We start from the raw sequence: 27246 nt of genomic DNA on the forward strand, positions 1-27246 counted from the left end.
CCCCTCTCGGGTCACAGACGGCAGGTCCGGTCCTTCATGGCTCCTCTCAGGTCACAGACAGCAAGTCCAGTCCTTCAGGGCTCCCCTCGGGTCACAGACAGCAGGTCCAGTCCTTCAGGGCTCCTCTCAGGGCACAGACAGCAGATCCAGTCCTTCAGGGCTCCTCTCAGGCCACACACCGCAGATCCAGTCCTTCAGGGCTCCTCAGGTTGCAGGCAGCAGGTCCAGTCCTTCAGGGCTCCTATCAGGTCGCAGACAGCAGGTCCAGTCCTTCAGGGCTCCTCTCAGGTCACAGACAGCAAGTCCAGTCCTTCAGGGCTCCCCTCGGGTCACAGACAGCAGGTCCAGTCCTTCAGGGCTCCTCTCAGGCCACACACCGCAGATCCAGTCCTTCAGGGCTCCTCAGGTTGCAGGCAGCAGGTCCAGTCCTTCAGGGCTCCTATCAGGTCGCAGACAGCAGGTCCAGTCCTTCAGGGCTCCTCTCAGGTCACAGACAGCAAGTCCAGTCCTTCAGGGCTCCCCTCGGGTCACAGACAGCAGGTCCAGTCCTTCAGGGCTCCTCTCAGGGCACAGACAGCAGATCCAGTCCTTCAGGGCTCCTCTCAGGCCACACACCGCAGATCCAGTCCTTCAGGGCTCCTCAGGTTGCAGGCAGCAGGTCCAGTCCTTCAGGGCTCCTATCAGGTCGCAGACAGCAGGTCCAGTCCTTCAGGGCTCCTCTCAGGTCACAGACAGCAGGTCCAGTCCTTCAGGGCTCCTCTCAGGTCGCAGACAGCAGGTCCAGTCCCTCAGGGCTCCTCTCAGGTCACAGACAGCAGGTCCAGTCCTTCAGGGCTCCTCTCAGGCCACGGACGGCAGGTCCAGTCCTTCAGGGCTCCTCTCAGGTCACAGACAGCAGGTCCAGTCCCTCAGGCATCCTCTCAGGTCACAGACGGCAGGTCCAGTCCCTCGGGTCTCCTCTCAGGTCACAGACAGCAGGCCCAGTACTTGTGGGCTCCTCTCAGGTCACAGATAGCAGGTCCGGTCCTTCATGGCTCCTCTCAGGTCACGGAGAGCAGGTCCAGTCCTTCTGGGCTCCCCTCAGGTCACAGACAGCAGGTCCAGGCCTTCAGGGCTCCTCTCTGGTCACATACAGCAGGCCCAGGCCTTCTGGGCTCCTCTCTGGTTACAGACAGCAGATCGAGTCCTTCAGGGCTCCCCTCAGGTCACAGACAGGAAGTCCAGTCCTTCAGGGCTCTTCTGAGGTTGTAGACAGCAGGTCCAGTCCTTCAGGGGTCTCCTCAGGTCACAGACAGCAGGTCCGGTCCTTCATGGCTTATCTCAGGTCACAGACGGCAGGTCCAGGCCTTCAGGGCTCCTCTCAGGTCACCGACGGCAGGTCCAGTCCTTCATGGCTCCTCTCAGGTCACAGACAGCAGGTCCGGTCCTTCATGGCTCCTCTCAGGCCACACACCGCAGATCCAGTCCTTCAGGGCTCCTCAGGTTGCAGGCAGCAGGTCCAGTCCTTCAGGGCTCCTCTCAGGTCGCAGACAGCAGGTCCAGTCCTTCAGGGCTCCTCTCAGGTCACAGACAGCAGGTCCAGTCCTTCAGGGCTCCTCTCAGGTCACACACCGCAGGTCCAGTCCTTCAGGGCTCCTCTCAGGTCACAGACGGCAGGTCCGGTCCTTCAGGGCTCCTCTCAGGTCACAGACAGCAGGTCTGGTCCTTCAGGGCTCCCCTCAGGTCACACACCGCAGGTCCAGTCCTTCAGGGCTCCTCTCAGGTCACAGACAGCAGGTCCAGTCCTTCAGGGCTCCTCTCAGGTCACAGACAGCAGGTCCAGTCCTTCAGGGCTCCTCTCAGGTCGCAGACAGCAGGTCCAGTCCCTCAGGGCTCCTCTCAGGTCACAGACAGCAGGTCCAGTCCTTCAGGGCTCCTCTTGGGCCACGGACGGCAGGTCCAGTCCTTCAGGGCTCCTCTCAGGTCACAGACAGCAGGTCCAGTCCCTCAGGCATCCTCTCAGGTCACAGACGGCAGGTCCAGTCCTTCAGGGCTCCTCTCAGGTCACAGACAGCAGGCCCAGTCCCTGTGGGCTCCTTTCAGGTCACAGATAGCAGGTCCGGTCCTTCATGGCTTCTCTCAGGTCACAGACAGCAGGTCCAGTCCTTCCGGGCTCCTCACAGATCACGGAGAGCAGGTTCAGTCCTTCAGGGCTCCTCTCTTGTCACAGACAGCAGGTCCAGTCCTTCAGGGCTCCTTTCAGGTCACAGACAGCAGGTCCAGTCCCTCAAGGCTCCTCTCTGGTCACAGACGTCAGGTCCAGTCCCAAAGGGCTCCTCTCAAGTCACGGACGGCAGGTCCAGTCCTTCAGGGCTCCTCTCAGGTCACAGGCGGCAGGTCCAGTCCCAAAGGGCTCCTCAGGGCACAGGCAGCAGGTCCAGTCCTTCAGGGCTCCCCTCAGGGCACAGGCAGCAGGTCCAGTCCTTCAGGGCTCCCCTCAGGTCACAGACAGCAGGTCCAGTCCTTCATGGCTCCCTTCAGGTCACAGACGGCAGGTCTGGTCCTTCAGGGCTCATCTCAGGTCACAGACAGTAGGTCCAGTCCCTCAGGGCTCCTCTCAGGTCACAGATGGCAGGTCCAGTCCCAAAGGGCTCCTCTCAGGTCACAGACAGCAGGTCCAGTCCCTCGGGTCTCCTCTCAGGTCACAGACAGCAGGTCCGGTGCTTCAGGGCTCTTCTCAGGTCACAGACAGCAGGTCCGGTGCTTCAGGGCTCCTCTCAGGTCATAAACAGCAGGTCCAGTCCTTCAGGGCTCCTCAGGTTGCAGGCAGCAGGTCCAGTCCTTCAGGGCTCCTCTCAGGTCGCAGACAGCAGGTCCAGTCCTTCAGGGCTCCTCTCAGGTCACAGACAGCAGGTCCAGTCCTTCAGGGCTCCCCTCAGGTCACAGACAGCAGGTCTGGTCCTTCAGGGCTCCTCTCAGGTCACAGAGAGCAGATCCAGTCCTTCAGGGCTCCTCTCAGGTCACAGACGTCAGGTCCAGTCCTTCAGGGCTCCTCTCAGGGCACAGACAGCAGATCCAGTCCTTCAGGGCTCCTCTCAGGCCACACACCGCAGGTCCAGTCCTTCAGGGCTCCTCTCGGGTCACACACCGCAGGTCCAGTCCTTCAGGGCTCCTCTCAGGTCACAGACAGCAGGTCCAGTCCCTCAGGGCTCCTCTCAGGTCACAGACAGCAGGTCCAGTCCTTCAGGGCTCCTTTTGGGCCACGGACGGCAGGTCCAGTCCTTCAGGGCTCCTCTCAGGTCACAGACAGCAGGTCCAGTCCCTCAGGCATTCTCTCAGGTCACAGACGGCAGGTCCAGTCCTTCAGGGCTCCCCTCAGGTCAGACAGCAGGCCCAGTCCTTGTGGGCTCCTCTCAGGTCCCAGATAGCAGGTCCGGTCCTTCATGGCTTCTCTCAGGTCACAGTCAGCCGGTCCAGTCCTTCTGGGCTCCTCACAGATCACGGAGAGCAGGTCCAGTCCTTCAGGGCTCCTCTCTGGTCACAGACAGCAGGTCCAGTCCTTCAGGGCTCCTTTCAGGTCACAGACAGCAGGTCCAGTCCCTCAAGGCTCCTCCCTGGTCACAGACGCCAGGTCCAGTCCCAAAGGGCTCCTCTCAAGTCACGGACGGCAGGTCCAGTCCTTCAGGGCTCCTCTCAGGTCACAGACAGCAGGTCCAGTCCTTCAGGGCTCCTCAGGGCACAGGCAGCAGGTCCAGTCCTTCAGGGCTCCTTTCAGGTCACAGACAGCAGGTCCAGTCCTTCAGGGCTCCTCTCAGGTCACAGACAGCAGGTCCAGTCCTTCAGGGCACAGGCAGCAGGTCCAGTCCTTCAGGGCTCCTTTCAGGTCACAGACAGCAGGTCCAGTCCTTCATGGCTCCCTTCAGGTCACAGACAGCAGGTCTGGTCCTTCAGGGCTCCTCTCAGGTCACAGATGGCAGGTCCAGTCCCAAAGGGCTCCTCGCAGGTCACAGACAGCAGGTCCAGTCCCTCGGGTCTCCTCTCAGGTCACAGACAGCAGGTCCGGTGCTTCAGGGCTCTTCTCAGGTCACAGACAGCAGGTCCGGTGCTTCAGGGCTCCTCTCAGGTCATAAACAGCAGGTCCAGTCCATTGGTGCTCCTCAGGTCACAGGCAGCAGGTCCAGTCCTTCAGGGCTTCTCTCAAGTCACAGACGGCAGGTCCAGCCCTTCAGGGCTCCTCTCAGGTCACAGACTGCAGGTCCAGTCCTTCAGGGCTCCTCTCAGGTCACAGACGGCAGGTCCAGCCATTCATGGCTCCTCTCAGGTCACAGACAGCAGGTCCAGTCCATCAGGGCTCCTCTCAGGGCACAGACAGCAGGTCCAGTCCATCAGGGCTCCTCTCAGGGCACAGACAGCAGGTCCAGTCCATCAGGGCTCCTCTCAGGGCACAGACGGCAGGTCCAGCCCTTCAGGGCTCCTCTCAGGTCACAGACAGCAGGTCCAGTCCCTCAAGGCTCCTCCCTGGTCACAGACGCCAGGTCCAGTCCCAAAGGGCTCCTCTCAAGTCACGGACGGCAGGTCCAGTCCTTCAGGGCTCCTCTCAGGTCACAGACAGCAGGTCCAGTCCTTCAGGGCTCCTCATGGCACAGGCAGCAGGTCCAGTCCTTCAGGGCTCCTTTCAGGTCACAGACAGCAGGTCCAGTCCTTCAGGGCTCCTCTCAGGTCACAGACAGCAGGTCCAGTCCCTCAGGCATTCTCTCAGGTCACAGACGGCAGGTCCAGTCCTTCAGGGCTCCCCTCAGGTCACAGACAGCAGGCCCAGTCCTTGTGGGCTCCTCTCAGGTCCCAGATAGCAGGTCCGGTCCTTCATGGCTTCTCTCAGGTCACAGTCAGCAGGTCCAGTCCTTCTGGGCTCCTCACAGATCACGGAGAGCAGGTCCAGTCCTTCAGGGCTCCTCTCTGGTCACAGACAGCAGGTCCAGTCCTTCAGGGCTCCTTTCAGGTCACAGACAGCAGGTCCAGTCCCTCAAGGCTCCTCCCTGGTCACAGACGCCAGGTCCAGTCCCAAAGGGCTCCTCTCAAGTCACGGACGGCAGGTCCAGTCCTTCAGGGCTCCTCTCAGGTCACAGACAGCAGGTCCAGTCCTTCAGGGCTCCTCAGGGCACAGGCAGCAGGTCCAGTCCTTCGGGGCTCCTTTCAGGTCACAGACAGCAGGTCCAGTCCTTCAGGGCTCCTCTCAGGTCACAGACAGCAGGTCCAGTCCTTCAGGGCACAGGCAGCAGGTCCAGTCCTTCAGGGCTCCTTTCAGGTCACAGACAGCAGGTCCAGTCCTTCATGGCTCCCTTCAGGTCACAGACAGCAGGTCTGGTCCTTCAGGGCTCATCTCAGGTCACAGACAGTAGGTCCAGTCCCTCAGGGCTCCTCTCAGGTCACAGATGGCAGGTCCAGTCCCAAAGGGCTCCTCGCAGGTCACAGACAGCAGGTCCAGTCCCTCGGGTCTCCTCTCAGGTCACAGACAGCAGGTCCGGTGCTTCAGGGCTCTTCTCAGGTCACAGACAGCAGGTCCGGTGCTTCAGGGCTCCTCTCAGGTCATAAACAGCAGGTCCAGTCCATTGGTGCTCCTCAGGTCACAGGCAGCAGGTCCAGTCCTTCAGGGCTCCTCTCAAGTCACAGACGGCAGGTCCAGCCCTTCAGGGCTCCTCTCAGGTCACAGACTGCAGGTCCAGTCCTTCAGGGCTCCTCTCAGGTCACAGACGGCAGGTCCAGCCATTCATGGCTCCTCTCAGGTCACAGACAGCAGGTCCAGTCCATCAGGGCTCCTCTCAGGGCACAGACAGCAGGTCCAGTCCATCAGGGCTCCTCTCAGGGCACAGACAGCAGGTCCAGTCCATCAGGGCTCCTCTCAGGGCACAGACGGCAGGTCCAGCCCTTCAGGGCTCCTCTCAGGTCACAGACTGCAGGTCCAGTCCTTCAGGGCTCCTCTCCGGTCACAGACGGCAGGTCCAGCCATTCATGGCTCCTCTCAGGTCACAGACAGCAGGTCCAGTCCATCAGGGCTCCTCTCAGGGCACAGACAGCAGGTCCAGTCCATCAGGGCTCCCCTCAGGTCACAGACAGCAGGTCTGGTCCTTCAGGGCTCCTCTCAGGGCACAGACAGCATGTTCAGTCCCTCGGGGCTCCTCTCAGGTCACAGACAGCAGATCCGGTCCTTCATGCCCCTCTCATGGCAAGTGTGAGAAGTTGGCCTGGCATATGCTGTCCACTAGTTATAGTGGGCACCTTGCACCAGTCCAAACAACCCTTATTGATGATAGGTTTAAAGACAACCTTTATTGAAAGCTATCCTAGTGGTAGCTATGGAGAGCAGCCTTCAGGCTTAGTCTTGAAGGAGTGTAAAGCAGCTTGGTTTACCAGATTATAACCTCTTGAATCACTAAATGAAAGGAGAACCACACAAGGTATATATAAAATATATGTATTTATTTCTAAACACTCAGTACTAATCTCTTTGAGATTAGAGTCAAAGATACACAATAATACAGTTCTAAAACGACAGTAAATAGCACAATATACAATGGGCCGTAGGGGTGGACCAAACCATATATTAAGAAAGTGGTATAAGAACCACGACGTGACCAGGCACAGTGCCTAGAGCACGTAGAATCGCTGGGACCCTAAGGAACCGCCCAAGGTAGTGACACAGGAGACCCACGGAGGAGACGTACAGTGTGAGAACACAGCCACGAGTCCCGTACTATTCTATGGGAAAGACGCGGTTGGAATTTTAGAGGTTAAGGACACTTAGGAGAGGACTTTGAGTAAACCCCTTTAGACTTAGGGGGCTCTAGGGCCAGCACCCACGGGAGCACCGGAGTACTCGAGTTACCTCACCCCGGGAAGCCGGGTGCATAGGTGTCAAATGGTGTCACGAATCGTCGTTGATTTCAATGGTGATCTGCTGCAAAGTGCTGCTGCCGGAAAGGAGAAAAGTGTCCAGTGTGATCCAAGCCTGGATCGAAGATCAGAAGAACCTGAAAGCAAAGGGGACAGAGTCTGGGTCACTTGCCAGTGACCAGGGGCACGATAGACGAATGTCCACCGATGTTGGGTGTTTCAGGTGCGAAGAGGGGAAGCTTGACTGCAGCCACGAGGACCAGGAGGCGTCGATGACCAGAAGCTGGATTTGAGCTGTTCCATGAAGGATGTAGAGTGCTGCGGTGTCAGTGCCCAGATTGGACCCAACAAGCCTTGGCAGCAGCAACCCACTCAGGTAGAGAAAAGATGCTTCGGTGCGGACCAGCCAAGGTCCTAGTGACTCCCCAAGCAATGGAGAGTCAGAGCACATCTGGAGCAACCAGGTAAGTGCAATTAAAGTTAAAGTTGCCTTCACAGGGACCCACCAGTCGAAGGACCAGGGATCGCGAAGGGACCTCGAGAGGAAACGCAAAGGGCCAGCTCATGGAACACTCGTGGTGTGTAGGCGAGCAATCTTCAGTGCAAATGCTGCTCGGGGTCAGCGCTACAGGTAACCCAAAGCTCAGCTGCAGGAGTCGTTGGAAAGCTGATGCTTCTGCAAAGTGACACGGTGTCCAGGGGTTCAGGTTGCACGGTCGCTACAAGGGATACAGGTCTCAGAATTGCTGTGGGCACTGATCGACCTCTAAGACCACAGAAACCCACCTCCTGTGTTGCAAAATTCTTCGGAGTCTGGCGGGAGCTTCAGAGATGCAAACCAGTCAGATGCACCTTTGGTGCCTGCCTTGCAGTGGAGTAACTCCTTTACTCCAAGGGAGATTCTCCAGTCATCTAGTTCAATGTAGATCGTTGAAGTTCCAGGATTCAGTATCAGAGTTTCGGCCAGGTGTAATCTAAAGTCCTGTTGCCAGGGGTTCCTATCTTATACCCAAGGAAGGGGTGGGCCAAACTCTAGGGACCCACCTTAGGGAGGGTCAGGAAAGAGGGGTGGCTACACCCATTTCCTTTATCCAGTTTCACGCCAGAGCAGGGGCTGGTAGCCCCTGCAACACGTTTGAGCTGGACTATACACAGGGACACCAAATATGCCCCCAGTGCTGACTTCAAAGCACTCTTGGAGTGCAACCACCCAGCCCCAATACACTGAAGTCTGTGTGGGAGGTGGTGACACCTCCCTGTGACAGGAAACCAATTGTCCAGGCTTATAATGCACTTAAGAGTATATGGTTTGGCTGCATCACAAACAACCCCGGAATAAAGGTTCCGAAGTCTGCAGAGGGGCTCTGCTCATGCATGGGCACCCTCTCACATAAAACCCAGCATCCTGCCTTCAGGATTAGTAAGGCCTGCCATAGGGGTGACTGTTAGGTTTATATGTGTAGTGATAGGTGAGATGTAGTGAACCTATATCTCAACGAGTAGTGCCTGCACCACCTTACCCAGGCTGCAGTAGCAGTCCTGTGGTGTCATTTGGGAAGGCTTCCCAGGGGTGGCATAATACATGCTGCAGCCTCTGGTTGGCCTCTTGGGTACCTATGCCCTGGGTACATAGTATACCATATACTAGGGACTTATAAGGGTACCCCAGAATCCAATCTGGAGTGTACCTAAATTATTGGTAATCAACTTAGAGAGGAAGCAGCTAGGCTGGGGTCCTGGTTAGCAGGTCCCCAGCCAGACTAAAGTCGAAAAACAGCGAAACATCAGCAAAAAGTAGGGGTAACTATAAGAAGCAGATCCTACTCTCCTACAGCAAGGACAGCAGGTCCAGTCCTTCTGGGCTCCTCTCAGGTCACAGACAGCAGGTCCTGTCCTTCGGGCTGCTGGGGTCACAGACAGCAGGTCCAGTCCCTCAAGGCTCCTCGGGTCACAGACAGCTGGTCCAGTCCCTCAAGGCTCCTCTCTGGTCACAGACGCCAGGTCCAGTCCCAAAGGGCTCCTCTCAAGTCACGGACGGCAGGTCCAGTCCTTCAGGGCTCCTCTCAGGTCACAGACATCAAGTCCAGTCCTTCAGGGCTCCACAGGTCACAGACAGCAGGTCCAGTCCTTCCGGTCTCCTCTCAGGTCACAGACAGCAGGTCCAGTCCTTCCGGGATCCTCTCAGGTCACAGACAGCAGGTCCAGTCCTTCAGGGCTCCCCTCGGGTCACAGACAGCAGGTCCAGTCCTTCCGGTCTCCTCTCAGGTCACAGACAGCAGGTCCTTCATGGCTCCTCTCAGGTCACAGACAGCAGGCCCAGTACTTGTGGGCTCCTCTCAGGTCACAGATAGCAGGTCCGGTCCTTCATGGCTCCTCTCAGGTCACAGACAGCAGATCCAGTCCTTCAGGACTCCTCTCACGTCACAGGCAGCAGGTCCAGTCCCTCAGGGCTCCTCTCAGGTCACACAGCAGGTCCAGTCCTTCCGGGCTCCTCTCAGATCACAGACAGCAGGTCCAGTCCTTCAGGGCTCCTCTCAGGTCACAGACGGCAGGTCCAGTCCTTCAGGGCTCCTCTCAGGTCACAGACGGCAGGTCCAATCCTTAATGGCTCCTCTCAGGTCACACACAGCAGTTCCAGTTCTTCAGTGCTCCTCTCAGGTCACAGACAGCAGGTCCAGTCCTTCCGGGCTCCTCTCAGATCACAGACAGCAGGTCCAGTCCTTCAGGGCTCCTCTCACGTCACAGGCAGCAGGTCCAGTCCCTCAGGGCTCCTCTCAGGTCACAGACAGCAGGTCCGGTGCTTCAGGGCTCCTCTCAGGTCACAGACAGCAGGTCCAGTCCTTCCGGGCTCCTCTCAGATCAGACAGCAGGTCCGGTCCTTCAGTGCTCCTCTCAGGTCACAGACAGCAGATCCAATCCCTCAGGGCTACTCTCAGGTCACAGGTAGCAGGTCCGGTCTTTCAAGGCTCCTCTGGTCCTCTTCCTTTCTTCCACAGGTCCAGAAGTCTTCTCAGGATAGTACCTTGGGACGCCACGTTTATATCTGCTAGCGTGTGGTGCTGACTCCTGCAAACTCCCGCACCAATAGGATAAAGGTGCCCTGGCCTACTTACTTTTGCAGTAGTCCTGCGGGTCTTATGGAAAATCCAAGATGGCAGAAGTCTTCGGCCACACTCATCCTGGGCTCTGAGGGCTGGGGGTGTGAGTGTGGAGTGTACTATGGCAATCCAAGTGTCCTCCCACATCTAGCACTAAAATCTAGCTGGAAGTAGGCACTTTTTCAGAGATCTTGGCTCCATGTCTCCCTCTGCCTGTAGTTGTCAGTCTCCCCCACCTGTGTCTAGGTCGTTGGCTTCCCTCCACCCGGAATTGTAGTTATGTTCATCTTCCTCCTGTTTGTAGATCCTTGGTTTCCCGTTGCTGGTAGTTTTTTGTCTCCCGCCAGTCTCTAGAGATCATTGGTTCCCTCGACCACCCCCCCCCCCCCCCACTTGAAGTTCTGTTTCTCTCCTTCCTGTAATAGATAGGTGCCCCCACCTCCCTCCTGCTGGACTTCTCCCTTTCCCTCCTGTCTCTAGGTGGTTGGCCCTCCCCTGAAGCCCGCTCGTAATTCTATTTCTTTCTCTTCTATTTGCATATTCTCGCTTCCCCCAGCTCCCTCGGATTGAGTTTCTCGTGTTTCTCTTTCCCTCCCCCTGCCTGTAGACTTTTGGCTCCCAACTCCCCCCACTTGAAGTTCTGTCTCTCTCCGACGCTAGATAGTCGAGTTCCCATCTCCCTTGTGTTCCCAGATGTTCTTTTCTTCCCCCCCCCCCCACCACCTTCCTCACCCTTCCACTCATGGTTTTGTCTGTCATCCTTGTATCTAGTTGTTGGGGTCTTCCTACTCCCAGTGATGTAGAAAGGGCAAGAAACCAGAATAGCCCCTTCAGGCCCCCTGTAGGTTATAAATAGACAATCATACCTGGCATGAGGCGGGCTTCTACACACTTGGTGCCCTGCACTGCTGCACAAATGTCAGCTACCCCTCCCTCCTGTCTGATGTGCTTCAGTGATCCCCTGGTCCTCACCCTCTTCCCCTCTATATTGTTGTCTCACAGGCTCCAGTGACTCCCTGGCCATGGCGCTCTACTCCCAGGGCTTCTCCTGGGCCCAGTGCACTGCACCTGCTGCACTAGTGACCGCTCCCCCTTCCTGCCCTATGTGTGATGTGCTTCAGTGATCCCCTGGTCCTCTCACCCTCTGTACTGTTCTCTCCTAGGCTGCAGACTCCAGGGACTCCCTGGCAATGGCGCTCTACTCCCAGGGCTTCTCCAGTTCCCGGTGCACTGCACCTGCTGCACTAGTGACCGCTCCCACTTCCTGCCCTGTGTGTGATGTGCTTCTGTTCTCTCCTAGGCCGCAGACTCCAGGGACTCCCTGGCGATGGCGCTCTACTCTCAGGGCTTCTCCTGGCTCCTGGGCAGGATTAATGCCAAGATCAAAGGGAAGGAAAACTTCAAGAGCGTGGGGATTCTGGACATCTTCGGCTTCGAGAACTTTCAGGTGAGCGCCGGCTCTTGGATCAACAAGGTGTGTGCGCAAGAGCAGAAGGTTTGTATCCGGACTGGCATTTAGGTGGGGGGCGGCATCTGATGCAGAGACATGTGTACCTTCTGCCTCGCCTGTGTGTACATGGACTGAGGACATGCTCATCTGATGTAGGGTGGTCGGGCGTGCGCACATCCTGCCTGCTCTATGTGTACATGTACTGAGTACATGCTCATCTGAGGTAGAGATATGTGCATGTCCTGCCTGCTTTGTGTGTCCTCAGACAAGCTCACCTGATAGAGATTGTTGAGTGCTCAAAGCAGCTTAGTTTGTGGTGGGACCTATAAAAGTGTGATTTGTACTGTTGTTATAGGCTCAGCTTGGGACTGCAAGCTTTGTATCCTCGAAGCCCTGTCACAAAATTAGTGGGTATTGTTACTGATTATACAGACTCCTTCCACCAGGCACTGGGGAGACCAACAGTCCACCAGATGCAGAAGAGACCAACGCCTCACCAGACGACACGGAAGACCGGACCAACGCCTCACCAGACAACAAAACCAATGCCTCCCTGGACGATAAGGAAGACAAGACCAATGCCTCACCAGACAAGGAAGATAAGACCAATGCCTCACCAGACGACAAAACCAATGCCTCACCGGACGACAAGGAAGACAAGACCAACGCCTCACCAGACAAGACCAACGCCTCACCAGACAAGACCAACGCCTCACCAGACAAGACCAACGCCTCACCAGACAAGACCAACGCCTCACCAGACAAGACCAACGCCTCACCAGACAAGACCAACGCCTCACCAGACAAGACCAACGCCTCGCCAGACAAGACCAACGCCTCGCCAGACAAGACCAAGGCCTCGCCAGACAAGACCAAGGCCTCGCCAGACAAGACCAAGGCCTCGCCAGACAAGACCAAGGCCTCGCCAGACAAGACCAAGGCCTCGCCAGACAAGACCAAGGCCTCGCCAGACAAGACCAAGGCCTCGCCAGACAAGACCAAGGCCTCGCCAGACAAGACCAAGGCCTCGCCAGACAAGGCCAAGGCCTCGCCAGACAAGGCCAAGGCCTCGCCAGACAAGGCCAAGGCCTCGCCAGACAAGGCCAAGGCCTCGCCAGACAAGGCCAAGGCCTCGCCAGACAAGGCCAAGGCCTCGCCAGACAAGGCCAAGGCCTCGCCAGACAAGGCCAACGACAAGGAAGACTAGACCAATGCCTCACCAGACGACGAGGAAGACTAGACCAATGCCTCACCAGACGACGAGGAAGACTAGACCAATGCCTCACCAGACGACGAGGAAGACTATACCAATGCCTCACCAGACGACGAGGAGGACCAGACCACCGTTCCAACAGACGACGAGGAGGACCAGACCACCGTTCCAACAGACGATGAGGAGGACCAATCAAACATCACACCAGCCATCAAGGAGCACTAGGCCAATGTCGCACTAGACAATGAGAAAGACATGACCAAGGTTCTACCCGACGTCGAGGAGGACCAGACCAACGTCCCACCAGATGTCAAGGAGGACCAGAATAACTTCCCACTAGACGTCGTGGACGACTAGACCAGTGTCCCAGCACATATCATGGAGAACCAGACCAATGGCCCACCAGACGTCATCGAAGACGACACCAACATCCCACCAGACATCATGGAGAGCTAGACCAACGTCTTACCAGACGTTGTGGAGGACCAGACCAACCTCCCCTTGAGACATCATGGCGAACCAGACCAAGGTCTCACTAGACATCCTGGTGGACCACACCAACCTCCTCTTGAGAAATCATGGAGTACCAGACCAACATCCCACCAGACGTCAAGGAGGGCGAAACCAACATCCCACCAGACGTCAAGGAGGGCGAAACCAACATCCCACCAGACGTCAAGGAGGGCGAAACCAACATCCCACCAGACGTCAAGGAGGGCGAAACCAACATCCCACCAGACGTCAAGAAGGCCGAAACCAACATCCCACCAGACGTCAAGGAGGCCGAGACCACCGTCCCACCAGACGTCAAGGAGGCCGAGACCACCGTCCCACCAGACGTCGAGGAGGCCGAGACCACCGTCCCACCAGACGTCGAGGAGGCCGAGACCACCGTCCCACCAGACGTCGAGGAGGCCGAGACCACCGTCCCACCAGACGTCGAGGAGGCCGAGACCACCGTCCCACCAGACGTCGAGGAGGCCGAGACCACCGTCCCACCAGACGTCGAGGAGGCCGAGACCACCGTCCCACCAGACGTCGAGGAGGCCGAGACCACCGTCCCACCAGACGTCGAGGAGGCCGAGACCACCGTCCCACCAGACGTCGAGGAGGACCAGACCACCGTCCCACCAGACGTCGAGGAGGACCAGACCACCGTCCCACCAGACGTCGAGGAGGACCAGACCACCGTCCCACCAGACGTCGAGGAGGACCAGACCACCGTCCCACCAGACGTCGAGGAGGACCAGACCACCGTCCCACCAGACGTCGAGGAGGACCAGACCAACTTCTTGGGGAAAGGAGTTGGCCTAACGGCTAGGGCGGTCGACCTCGAATCTGGGGAACTGGGTTCGAGTCTCGGCAATGATGCTGAACATCCTGTGATTCTGGGCAAATCACTTAATCTCCCGTGCCTAACCAAAATGAATGTGTGTCCTCCTGTAACGTAACTGGTGCTATGTAAAGCGCTCTGATGATTCCCAATTCAGGTCAAGTTCACGCTATATAAAACTCTGCAAAAAAAAAAAAGTCCCACTAGAAGTCAAGGAGTATGAAACCAACATCCCACCAGATGTAGAAGAGGACTAGACCAACGTCGCACCAGACCTCGAGGATGACCAGAATAACGTCACACCAGATGTTGAGGAGGACCAGACCAACGTCCCACCAGACCTCTTTCTCTTCACCACTGTGGAAAATGCTACTTATGCACCTAAAAACCTAAAATAGCTTGACCATCTTTCGGAAATCCCCCGAAACATGGCTGTTTACAAATATGTTGTTTTAAGTGCTGTCCTAGTACGCCTTTGTCTTCTTTCCGTTTATTGCAGTCTAATGGTTTCTCCGGTTTACCAGCGCCAAGACGCCTATGGGCAGTTGGGCACACTATAAAATGTTCATTCATTCATTCAATAGACTGATACAGTGAGTAAATACTCCAGCCTGAGTCCCTATCCTGTTTACATTTTTGATACTCCTAAAGATGACCATGCCAGCCTCATGTTTTGGCCGACACAGGTGTTTCTCCTTGCCTCTCCGAGTAGCAGATCTAGTATTAATTTTCATGTTCAAACCCTCCATCAAACATATGTGATGTGTGCCCAGATGGTACTGCCTACTTTTACTACTGGCGTTGGATACAGTCCTGCTGCTACCTTGTACAGAGTCATGCTGCTTCATACGACACCCAGGTGCTACCACCCTGCGCTCCTGTTCTTTAATACAGACAGTCTGCATATGGCACTTGCTCCATTAAATGCTGCTTCACCCACATATCATGAACCGGGGTTGCCCTGAGTGTAGACTGTAATGGAGACGTGCCCCGTAAAGATGCTACTGTTTATTTGTATCGAGATTACAGCATTGGCGTGTCCCTGTGCAACACCCCAACATCTCATCTCGCCTTCAAAAACCTCAAAATAAATAAACAAATAGACCAGAAGCCATCTCAATGGTCCTCTGTTCTTATAGGAATGGCTCTGCTCCTCAATTTAACATTCAGGTCCATTAGGGGTACAGGAACGATGCTGCCCCCCTCCCCCCCCCATTGACATCTGTGTCCTTTCTGTTTACAAGAATGGCATCTCTACTCCGTCAACTTACTGGTCCTTTCTGGTTACAAGAATGGCGCTGCACCACTGTTAACATAATAGTCCTTTCTGTTTATAAGAATGGTGCAGCTCCTCTGTTAACATAATAGTCCTTTCAGGTTACTAGAATGGTTTCGCTCCTCTGTTAACATACTGATTCTGTCTGTTTACAAGAATGGTTTCGCTCCTCTGTTAACATACTGATCCTTTCTGTTTACAAGAATGGTTTCGCTCCTCTGTTAACATACTGATCCTTTCTGTTTACAAGAATGGTTTCGCTCCTTGGTTAACATACTGGTCCTTTCTGTTTACAAGAATGGTTTTGCTCTTCTGTTAACATACTGGTCCTTTCTGTTTACAAGAATGGTTTCGCTCCTTTGTTAATATACTGGTCCTTTCTGTTTACAAGAATGGTTTCGCTCCTTTGTTAACATACTGGTCCTTTCTGTTTACAAGAATGGTTTCGCTCCTCTGTTAACAAACTGATCCTTTCTGTTTACAAGAATGGTTTTGCTCCTCTGTTAACAAACTGATCCTTTCTGTTTACAAGAATGGTTTCGCTCCTCTGTTAACATGCTGATCCTTTCTGTTTATAAAAATGGCGCCGCTCGTCTGTTAACATACTGGTCCTTTCTGTTTACAAGGATGATGCTGCTCCCCTGTTAACATACAGATCTTTTCTATATGCAGGAACAATGCTCGTCCCCCTCTGACGTAGGCGTATTTTCTTTAGGTCTCGTCTACGCAGCACGCATGTGTTGCATAGGAGGACCTTTAGCCGTCGTACAGCTCTTTTTCGAAGCACTAACTCGTGCTTGTGGCGGCATACAGCTTGTGGGAGTGCGCAGCGACGCACCACAAGCACGAGTATGTGCTTTGAAAAAGAGCAGACTGCGCACGCATGCAGCAGTCCTGGACTCTCTCTCGCGCGCTCTCTCTTCAATGCTTGTTCTCTTTCTCTCTCTATTTTGGGTCCACCCCGCGGTCTTGCAGTTATAATAAATGCTTTCTGTAAGTTGTAGTAAGGTTAGTTGCCATCTGTTAAACCAACTGGACTAACTCAAAGGAAAACTATTATTTATTGGAAAAAAGATCAGGACTGCAAGCGTTGTGTCCCAATGACCTAGAATCACGAACATATCCTCCCCTCGGGCGCAGACTTCCCAGATTGATCGTCTTCAACTTTTTCAACCTTATTGCCTCGCGTTCACACTATACACTGCCTCCCGTCCACCCGTTTCGCACCAATGCTTCACAATTGTTTACTCTTTTGCTTCTCCACTGTACCAGATACCAGCTGCAACCCTTCCGTGTAGCAGAATCTCCTTGATACCACTTCTCCCAGTTGATTGTAATTGCTGTTGTTCACTGCCTCAGGTACTGTCGTTTCACCTCCTTATGCCCCTTCCTAGACCACCACAGTCATTTGTCCCACTGCCGCTCTTACTCCATACCAAGTCCATGGAACCTGTTTCACCCACCCGTCTGACCAGAATTTCACCTGCTTCTCTCATCTCCATTAGACTCCAGTGTACTAAACATTCGTCCCTCGGGGTCCCACCGCGGCCCCATCATCCTCCTGCGGTCACTTTTCACATCCCACTGCTCTCTTCCGAAATTACCTGGCTGTCTCTTTTCTCCCACGTTTCTAATTTCATGGTACCTCGTATTTATCTACTACGTTGTTCACCTTTTCACCCCTTGACCCCCCCTTTGCTACCTTCCAGATTGCGCTGATTCTATTTCCTCCTGGTCCACGTTTCTATTATCACTGCTTCTGGTCATGCTGCCTTTAATCAGATTTTTTAGTTTTTTTGGACAATGTGTTGAACCCATACACAAAACATAAAGCGTAGAAGTCCTAAATGTGGAAATTACGCTTAACTGAATTATGTAAATATATGTTCGAGGCATATGAGCTGCAGATCACACACTAGGATAGTAGATCGCCATCTGGTGTTGGGTTCGGATGCTTGCAGGTTGTTGTTGTCTTCGGAAGAAGTCTTCGTGGTCATGAGATAGGTGACTCCTCCCTTGGACGACAGTGTGCATGGGCATCAACTCCATCGTTAGATTGTTTTTTTCTGCCATTGGGTTCGGATGCAACTTTTCCGCTCCGGTTGGAAATCTCAATTCCAAGCTTTTCGAAGCGCAAAACTTCCACAAAACCATCAAAGCACCTTCATCCTCGACATCGATTTCATCGGCTCGATTCCAGACGTCGACGCGGGCCGCTGGGCCTATCCATGCCGTGAGGCCTACGGCTCATGGAAAGGACTCCTTTCAAAAAATGCCCCCAGTGTGGAGCAACATTTCCACACAGTGACCACCACAAAGTCTGCAACCTGTGCCTATCACCTGAACACGACGAGTCCAGCTTGCGCATCCTTTCAATCCAAAAAGACCATTCGAGATCGAAGGGCTCGTAGACACATCATGGCACAGAGACCAGCTTCGGAACCAGAGGACATCTTTGATGAAGGCCCCAATGTCCCAGAAGAAGTTTCCGAGGATCTACAAATCCTCTCCGAAGCAGACGACTCAGACGACCCCATCACTCCTGGGCAACGTGTGAGGAGTACTGCCCCTGCCCCAACCCCTCTAAAACCAAAGGCATTGGTCAAGACTTCGCCTGTTGGCCCTAGTCGAGACCGAAAACATCCTTCAGAAGCCCCGCCTCCGGGCTTGGCTCCGAAGAAACAACACAAGCCTTCCGGTAGCTCGGGACCGAGCAAACCGCATGTCATTGTCAAACCGGCACCTTCGGCACCGAAGACAAAAGACCACTCGGCACCGAAATCGGCTCCGACGCCTTCGGCTCCGAAACTGCCAAGGCCAATAGATAAACCGGCACCGAAGGTTCCCAAGCCTAAAGCTACAGCTTCGGCTCCGAAACCATCATCGGCACCGAAAGAAATGGCTAAGGACTCTCATACACCTCCTAAAGCCAAAAACTCCACCGATCAAACAAAACCTCGCTCGGAACCGAAAAAATCAGCACCGAAAACTGTTCCAGAGGAACAAGACCTTTTTCACCCAGATCCCATCGATCCAAGGCAGAAAAAGATTTATCTTAACCCCAAGACTGGACATGTCACCGCTGTGCCATGTAAAAAAACGGAAACTGGACACACCACCTACCCCAGTTCCTGTAAACAGGAAAGACTCTGCAACATCGCCTATGCCCCCTTCCTCTCCTATACTGCCTTCTAGCCCACCTCCTCTGCCTACACCACCCTTACCTATACCTTCTCCATCACATATACCACCGCCACAGGATGATGATGATGATGATGACCTAGGGGGTGGGGGTGACCCTAATGACCCATTCACGGATCAAGATACCTCACCACTTGATGATTGGGCATTCCCTCTCCCAACAGACATGCCTGAACCTCAGCCATATCCCTCCAAACCATCTCCTCCAGACGATCACCTGGGGTTTGGCCAATTATTAAACAGAGCGGCACTTTACCACGATGTCACAATGCACTCTGACGCACCAGAGGAAGACTTCCTCTTAGATACTTTTGAACAATCTCAAAAGTCTGTACAAATTCTGCCTATGATCAAAGGAGTCATAAAGCACGTCCCCGAGGTATTTAAAGACCCCGTCCGTGCCAGGGTTCTTAACCCTAGGATACAAAAGAAATATAGACCTGCCCCTGAAGATCCTAATTACATCAAAGGGCAGCTCCCTTTGAATTCTTTGGTCGTTTCCAATGCTAGGAAATGCACCAACTCCCAAACCACAGGAGATACACCACCCCCCGACAAAGAATCCAAACTGCGAGAAGCCTCTGGCAAAAGAGTAGCAGCCCAAGCCGCTAATCATTGGCATATTGCCAACACCCAAGCCCTACTAGCACGCTATGACAGGGCACACTACGATCAGTTAGAGACTCTCTTACAACATCTGCCAGACCAATATAAAACCCAGGCAAATGACCTTATCCAGGAGGGAAAGCTTATTTCACATGCGTCAATTAAATGTGCACTTGACGCCGCAGACACCGCCTCTAGAGCAATTAACACCAGTGTGCTCCTTAGACGACACGCCTGGCTACGCATTTCAGGCTTTAAGCCAGAGGTACAAACTACCATACTTAGTCAGCCATTCAACCAGGAACAGCTATTTGGGCCAGCAGTAGACACTGCCCTTGAAAAAATGAAAAAGGACACCGAGACTGCTAAGTTCATGGGAGCATTGCAGTCTCCACAACCACGTGGCTCCTTTCAGCGCTCCTTCTATAGAGGAGGCTCCAAAAATATGGGAGCAGACACCTCCTCCACGTTCAAAGCCACTACACAAACATCCCCCAGTAGAGGATATTTTAGAGGCGGATACAGAGGAAACAACAACAAGGGTCGAGGTCGAGGTAATAACAACCCTCGCACCTCCCCTGCCACAAAACAGTGACTTTCCTCCACTCCCCACAGACCATTCCACTCCGGTCGGGGGAAGACTAAAACAGTTCCTACCTGTCTGGAACTCCATCACAACAGACAAGTGGGTAAGACAAATTATCCAGTATGGTTACTGCCTGGAACTCACAACTACCCCCCGACATATACCGCCCAAACAGCGTTCCATGTCACCAGACCATCTTACACTTCTCAAACAAGAGGTTCTCTCATTGCTTCAAAAACACGCAATAGAACCAGTTCCCTTAGAACATCAGGGTACAGGGGTATATTCACTCTACTTCCTAATCCCCAAAAAGGACGGGACTCTAAGACCAATACTTGACCTCAGACCCCTAAATCTGTATATCAACTCAGATCATTTCCACATGATCACTCTTCAACAAGTGCTCCCACTACTGCAACAAGGCGATTTCCTTACCACCCTAGATCTCAAGGACGCCTACTTCCACATTCCCATACATCCTGCCCACAGGAAGTATTTAAGGTTTGTGGTGGATGGACAACACTACCAGTTCACATTCCTTCCATTCGGGGTAACAACCGCGCCCAGAGTATTCACAAAATGTCTGGCAGTAGTAGCAGCACATCTCAGAAGACAACAGATTCATGTCTTCCCGTATCTCGACGACTGGCTAATAAAAGCCAAGTCATTCAACAAATGTGTTCTACACACTCACCAAACCATCCAAATCTTACACAACTTGGGGTTCACAATCAACTATCCCAAGTCTCATCTCCAACCCTCTCACATACACCAGTATCTAGGAGCCACCATAAACACCTCCACAGCCCTAGCATATCCCAGCCCAGCCAGGATAGCCAATATACAAGCTCTTATCACGAAATTTCTAATCCAACACTCTCTTCCAGCAAGAGTATTCATGCAACTCATAGGCATGATGGCGTCCTGCATCTTCATTGTACCTTATGCAAGACTTCAAATGCGTCCCTTGCAAGAATGTCTAGCACGTCAGTGGAACCAGGCTCACGGACAACTCACAGATCTGGTGTTGGTGGACAGCCGCACACATCGCTCTCTAAAATGGTGGAACATAACAAACCTGTCCAAAGGGCGGCCGTTCCTAGAGCCTCTTTCACAGATAGTGCTGACAACAGACGCATCCCTCACAGGATGGGGAGCCCATCTCCTCGGGCACACCACTCAGGGCAAATGGACCACTCAACAGAAAATGCTCCATATCAATTATCTGGAACTGCTAGCAGTGTTCCTAGCACTAAAATCATTCCAACTACATCTCCAGAACAAAACTGTCCTCATCCGGACAGACATGACAGCCATGTATTACATACAAAAACAAGGAGGCACACATTCTCTCCAGCTGTCCCAGCTCGCACAGAACATTGGGAGATGGGCCATTCCCAAGAAAATGTATCTACTTGCAGAACACCTTCCAGGGGTTCACAATCAAATTGCTGATCTGTTAAGTCGACAAACACAACAGATCCACGAATGGGAACTACATCCCCAAGTCCTACTGCCCTTTTTCAAACAATGGGGCCACCCAGACATAGATCTGTTCGCCACACACGAAAACGCAAAATGCCCAACCTTCGCCGCCAGGTTTCCCCACCCGGAGTCAAAGGGCAATGCGATATGGATGAACTGGTCCGGCAGATTTGCGTACGCTTTTCCGCCTCTCCCACTCATTCCATTAGTGGTACGCAAGCTCAGGCAACAGTCTCTCAAACTAATCTTAGTAGCTCCCACATGGGCACGCCAACCGTGGTTCCCAACACTACTGGAACTCTCGCTAGTGCCACACCAAAAACTGCATCTCTCCCCGTCCTTATTAACCCAGAACCATGGAGAAATCAGAGACCCAGATCCAGGTCAATTGAACCTGGCAATCTGGCTCCTGAAGTCCTAGAGTTCAGTTATCTCAACCTACCACCAGACTGCATGAATGTTATAAGAGAGGCCAGAAGACCTACCACTAGAGCTTGCTATGCTGCAAAATGGAAACGATTTGCCATTTACTGCACTAACAATCATATAAACCCACTGGATGCATCCATCCAGGACATCATTTGCTACTTACTACACTTGCAAAGATGTAATTTGGCATACTCATCCATACGTCTCCACCTAGCAGCATTAGCAGCCTACTTACTAAAGTCCCTGCGATCAAAGCCTTCATGGAAGGACTTAAAAGGATTATTCCTCCCAGATTACCACCCTCTCCAGTGTGGAAGCTAAACATTGTTCTTACCAGGCTCAAGGGACCCCCATTTGAACCTCTGCATAAATGCGAACTACAGTTCCTCACATGGAAAGTGGCTTTCCTTATCGCTATCACATCCCTCAGAAGGGTAAGTGAAATCCAGGCTTTAACCATACAAGAACCATTCTTACAATTACACTGTAACAAAGTGGTTCTTAGGGCAAATCCCAAATTCCTTCCAAAAGTCATATCTCCATTCCATCTTAACCAATCAGTAGAGTTACCAGTGTTCTTCCCAAACCCAGACTCAGTAGCTGAAAGAGCTCTTCATACCTTAGACGTTAAAAGAGCCCTTCTGTACTACATTGACAGAACCAAATCATTCCGCAAAACAAAACAATTGTTCGTTGCTTTCTCACCACCACATAAAGGCAACCCCATTTCCAAATCCGGGATAGCTAGGTGGATAGTTAAATGTATCCAAATATGCTACCACAAGGCTAAACGCACACTAACGGTTCCCTCTAGAGCGCATTCCACACGCAAACTAGGGGCTTCCATGGCATTCTTAGGAAACATTCCCTTAGAAGATATTTGTAAGGCAGCCACATGGTCTACAACACACACCTTCACTGAACACTATTGTGTTGACGTGCAAGCAAAGCAACAAGCTTCTGTGGGTCAGGCTGTCCTTAAAACTTTATTTCAAACTGCTGCAACCGATACAGGTGACCACCGCTAGGGGAGGTACTGCTATATAGTCTATCCTAAGTGTGTGATCTGCAGCTCATATGCCTCGAACGGAATATGGTACTTACCAGTATGCATCTGTTCTTGGCATGTAGAGCTGCAGATCCACACACGCCCACCCACCTCCCCGGGACCTGTATCTGTTCCAGCATTGTCTTACTTAGACATCACACATGGACATCTCTCTCTCTTCTACAAACTCCATCATTTACCATCATGGCGAAAAACAATCTAACGATGGAGTTGATGCCCATGCGCACTGTCGTCCAAGGGAGGAGTCACCTATCTCGTGACCACGAAGACTTCTTCAGAAGACTACAACAACCTGCAAGCATCCGAGCCGAACACCAGATGGCGATCTACTATCCTAGTGTGTGGATCTGCAGCTCTACATGTCAAGAAGAGATGCATACTGGTAAGTAGCATATTCCTTTGTAAACATTGAAATGAAAGATGGAAGATTATTGGCTGGCCCTTAAGACATTCCTCTCTTCTGCAAGATGATTACATTGGGACTAAAGGTCAGCGTTAAGGAAGTTTGTGTGACACCACAGCATCACTCAGCGGCCACCACAGCATCACTCAGCGGCCACCACAGCATCACTCAGCGGCCACCACAGCATCACTCAGCGGCCACCACAGCATCACTCAGCGGCCACCACAGCATCACTCAGCGGCCACCACAGCATCACTGAGCGGCCACCACAGCATCACTGAGCGGCCACCACAGCATCACTGAGCGGCCAGCACAGCATCACTGAGCGGCCAGCACAGCATCACTGAGCGGCCAGCACAGCATCACTGAGCGGCCAGCACAGCATCACTGAGCGGCCAGCACAGCATCACTGAGCGGCCAGCACAGCATCACTGAGCGGCCAGCACAGCATCACTGAGCGGCCAGCACAGCATCACTGAGCGGCCAGCACAGCATCACTGAGCGGCCACCACAGCATCACTCAGTGGCCACCACAGCAGCAGTCAGCGCCACGACAGCATCACTCAGTGCACTAGTACACCACCACATCATCATCATCACTCAGCAAGACCGGAGTATCATTCAGCATCACCTCAGCATAGTCTCTGCACCAGTCACCACCACCACCACCACCACCACCACCACTACCACCTCAGCCTGCTCTCGGAATCTGGCATCTGTTGATTCTCCCCTAGCATCTGGCCGCTGCTAGTGTTATAATACAGGTACTAGTTCCCAACCTTCATCCTCCGATTGTTTATGCCCCCTCAAGAAAAGCATTAACAAACAACCATTGGAATAGGCAGAAACAAGTTGCCAGCATTGCAAGAACAAAAGAAAACGGAGGACATTTTTTATTGTGAATACTTTGTTCGAGGCATATGAGCCGTAGGCTTTTTCGGTGCCGATTCAGTAGCGGTTCTGGGATTGGAACCGTGCGGTTTTGCAGTGTCTTTGGCCAATGGAACCTGTTGTTTTTTCAGTTACGAGGTCTTTTCGGCTTCGAAATATGGGAGTCGGGCCCTTTGGTGGCAGTTTTTTGGTCGGCTCCGAGTGTGTTGTCGGTGTCGAGGAGCCGGTGCCATTCTTCGACACCGAGTGCTTGGATGTCGAAGCAGTGCTCGGCATGGATGAGGAAGAGGACGGCTTCTTTTTCGGTGCCTGTGTATGTTTTTCGGCACCGAGGGTAGGCTGACTCGAGCCTGAGTCACTTGAATGCTTAGTAGGCTTCTTTACCGGGCCCGGAGGCGGGTCATGGGAAGCAGTCTCTCGGTGTGCACCTGGGCCCGAAGGCTAAGGTGTGACCGAAGCCTATTTTGATGGTGTCGAAGGTAGGGGGGGGGGGCGGGGTCAACGACTGTACTCACGACCCTCTGTGCTGGAGTGATGTCCTCGACGTCGGAGTCATCGGCTTTGGAGGCGCTGACGAGGCCTTCTTCGACCCACCCCTGCTCTGGCACATCGACGCCCTCTTGTAAGATGTCGTCGGGGATTGAAGGCAACGATCGAGCTATGGTTCTTCTAGCTCGTCGGTCCCGAATCCTCTTCTTGGAGCAGAAGGAGGCGCAAGCTGGACAGTCTCTGGCCTCGTGCTCCGGTGAGAGGCAGAGGTTGCACACCTCATGCAGATCGGTGTGGGGAAACTTCGACCCACATCGAGGACACTTTTTGAATGGCGACCTTTCCTTGAGCCAGATGATAAGGCCTAGGTAGGCCCGAAGGCCTTCGTCGACGACCGGAATCGAAGACTTCGAAGTTGAGAGTCGCGTGGATTGGGAAAACGCGAGTGACACAATACCGTCGAAAAGGGGAGGATTGCGCGTTGAAAGAAAAAAATGGTAACTGGAGCACGAGAAACACATCTGAGCCCTATAAAAACAATCTGAGGATGGAGCCAATGCCCATGAGCACTATCATTCAAAGGAGGAGTCGCATACCTTGTGACTTCCAAAGACTTTTCAGGACAAAAACAAGTGCAAACATCCGGGCTCAACACCAGATGGCGATCTATGCATAGTGTGTAGATCTGCAGCTCTACATGCCAAGAACAGATGCATACTGGTAAGTAGCATTTCCCTTTTAATATGGTCGTTCACTTGTACATAATGCCTTCTTGGTCATATATAAGGTAACAAAAATGCTTCTGACACTTTATAATAACTTTTCAGAATGCTACACAGCAGCCACACTTCTCTACAGCACAGCTTGAAGACATTGGCAAAGTCAATAGCTCTGGCTAAACACTTATTAGGCTCCAAAGGGAAGACCTGTTGGCTATGCCAATGCTTGGTTTACAAAAATGTTATCGCCCTTCTTTAACAGACGGGTCCTTTCTGTTGACAAGAATGCTGCTGCTCCTCACTTAACACGCATTCCCGTTTCTCTATTCCCTTCTAGGTGAATCACTTTGAACAGTTTAACATTAATTATGCAAATGAGAAGCTGCAGGAGTACTTCAACAAGCACATCTTCTCCCTGGAGCAGCTGGAGTACAACAGGTGGGAGCCCCAGCTCTGTTGTGTGTTCACTAGTATTGCTTGTTATGACTTCCAGAGTGAAATCAAGACAATGAGGTAAAAGTACCGCCATGTGGTACCCAAACTCAGAAAAGTAACATCTTAAAGGACAAGCATTGCAGCTTTTGCCACTGACAGAAGCTCAGATTTGGACAAACAAAGGTAATGGGAGTGACTGACACTTGTGCCTCGTTGCACTGAAAGTCACTGGAAGGTAGTGATGTGGAGCTTAAATGACTATGAGAAACCCATTTTTGGAAGACATTACTGGGTGAGAATGGATCATTAGGACAACATGGCTCTGGAAGATGAAAGTGTATCCATGGGAGGGTAGCATTGGATGAGAATGATGGAGGCAGCGTGGTTTGACCCAGCAGAAGGCAAGACAATAGGTGCTACTTGTGTGATTGGAAGTAAATCTTAGGAAGATATTGACTGAGGATTCTTGATTCTAAACAGGTTTTTGGAAGATGATTATTTGTATGTAAATTTATGAGAGACGAATTCTTTGTTGGAAAATAGTTTGGTTGAAATGATTGACGAATCAGCATAGTTCCGCAGAGTTGCACAAAACCTCTGCGAGATTCCGCTGCAGTTTAGCGCCGGTGGCATGAGCAGCGCTGATAATCGGCGCAACTGTCACCACGCGTTGGGCAAGAACTTTTGGCCATTTGAGTTGCTTTTGTTGCCACTCGGGTATAAAATCTGCTTGAACAGCAGCCCTCTGACCGCGACTGCCTGTGTTAGAAAGTGTCACTAGAAGACGCCAATAAAGCAACTGAAATACCAAGAGTACACATTCCGAAGAACAATGCGCTGTAAGCATCTACATTGAAACCTAACACATTCGTTGTGTGTCTAACACGTGCTGCTGCTGTCTCCTAGAAGAGTCCGTCACTCTCAGCTGAGGCTAGTACTCCCGAGGGAGCAAATGACCAGATCTATGTGCTGCATACAGTAAACGGCCGAAGACGTCTGGGGTTCAGGGGTGAAGGCCCACACCAGGAGCTTTGACATTTGACGACTGTCCTTCCACCACAAGCTGCAGTGACCTCATCTGACTGCTGGACACATGCCTCGTCTCACGGCGATGCAGAACCCGCCACATACAGAGAGCACTGCGCCTACATTCAATGTCGGTCTTCACTAATATGGACTGCAAGATCTCAGCTGTAGGGACCAGACTGATTGGAATGAGAGAGAGGGGAGGGGTGTGTGTAGGGGTGTGTGTGTGTGTGTGTGTGTGTGTGTAGGGGTGTGTGTGTAGGGGTGTGTGTGTAGGTGTGTGTGTGTAGGGGTGTGTGTGTGTGTGTGTAGGGGTGTGTGTGTGTGTGTGTGTGTGTGTAGGGGTGTGTAGGGGTGTGTGTAGGGGTGTGTGTGTGTGTGTGTGTGTAGGGGTGTGTGTGTGTGTGTAGGGGTGTGTGTGTGTGTGTGTGTGTAGGTGTGTGTAGGGGTGTGTGTAGGTGTGTAGATGTGTGTGTGTAGGTGTAGGTGTAGCGAGGAAGTTGCCAGAAACATAAAATGCCCCCCACTTTGACCCATATATAGCAATAAATGTGCAAGTAAAGTGAGGAATCCCAACCCTTCCAATGAAGTGTTGTGGGAATTGTACCCCTGGACAACATTTTCAGAACAGGATGACTATTATAGCATGATTGTAAAGACATTTGGA

The 27246-nt window shown here is 52.9% G+C and overlaps 1 protein-coding gene across 1 annotated transcript in view; it reads left to right on the plus strand.

The window, feature by feature from the left end:
• Positions 1-27246, plus strand: part of LOC146859468 (unconventional myosin-X-like) — an 869852-nt gene that overhangs the window by 479415 nt on the left and 363191 nt on the right. The window contains exons 12-13 of the mRNA XM_085650190.1: positions 11269-11415; positions 25456-25556. Coding sequence (XP_085506316.1) covers positions 11269-11415; positions 25456-25556 — 248 coding nt within the window. The remainder of the gene's footprint in view (positions 1-11268; positions 11416-25455; positions 25557-27246) is intronic.

This window comes from Triturus cristatus, chromosome 3_2 (assembly GCF_964204655.1).
Source record: "Triturus cristatus chromosome 3_2, aTriCri1.1, whole genome shotgun sequence".
Classification (NCBI taxonomy): domain Eukaryota; kingdom Metazoa; phylum Chordata; class Amphibia; order Caudata; family Salamandridae; genus Triturus; species Triturus cristatus.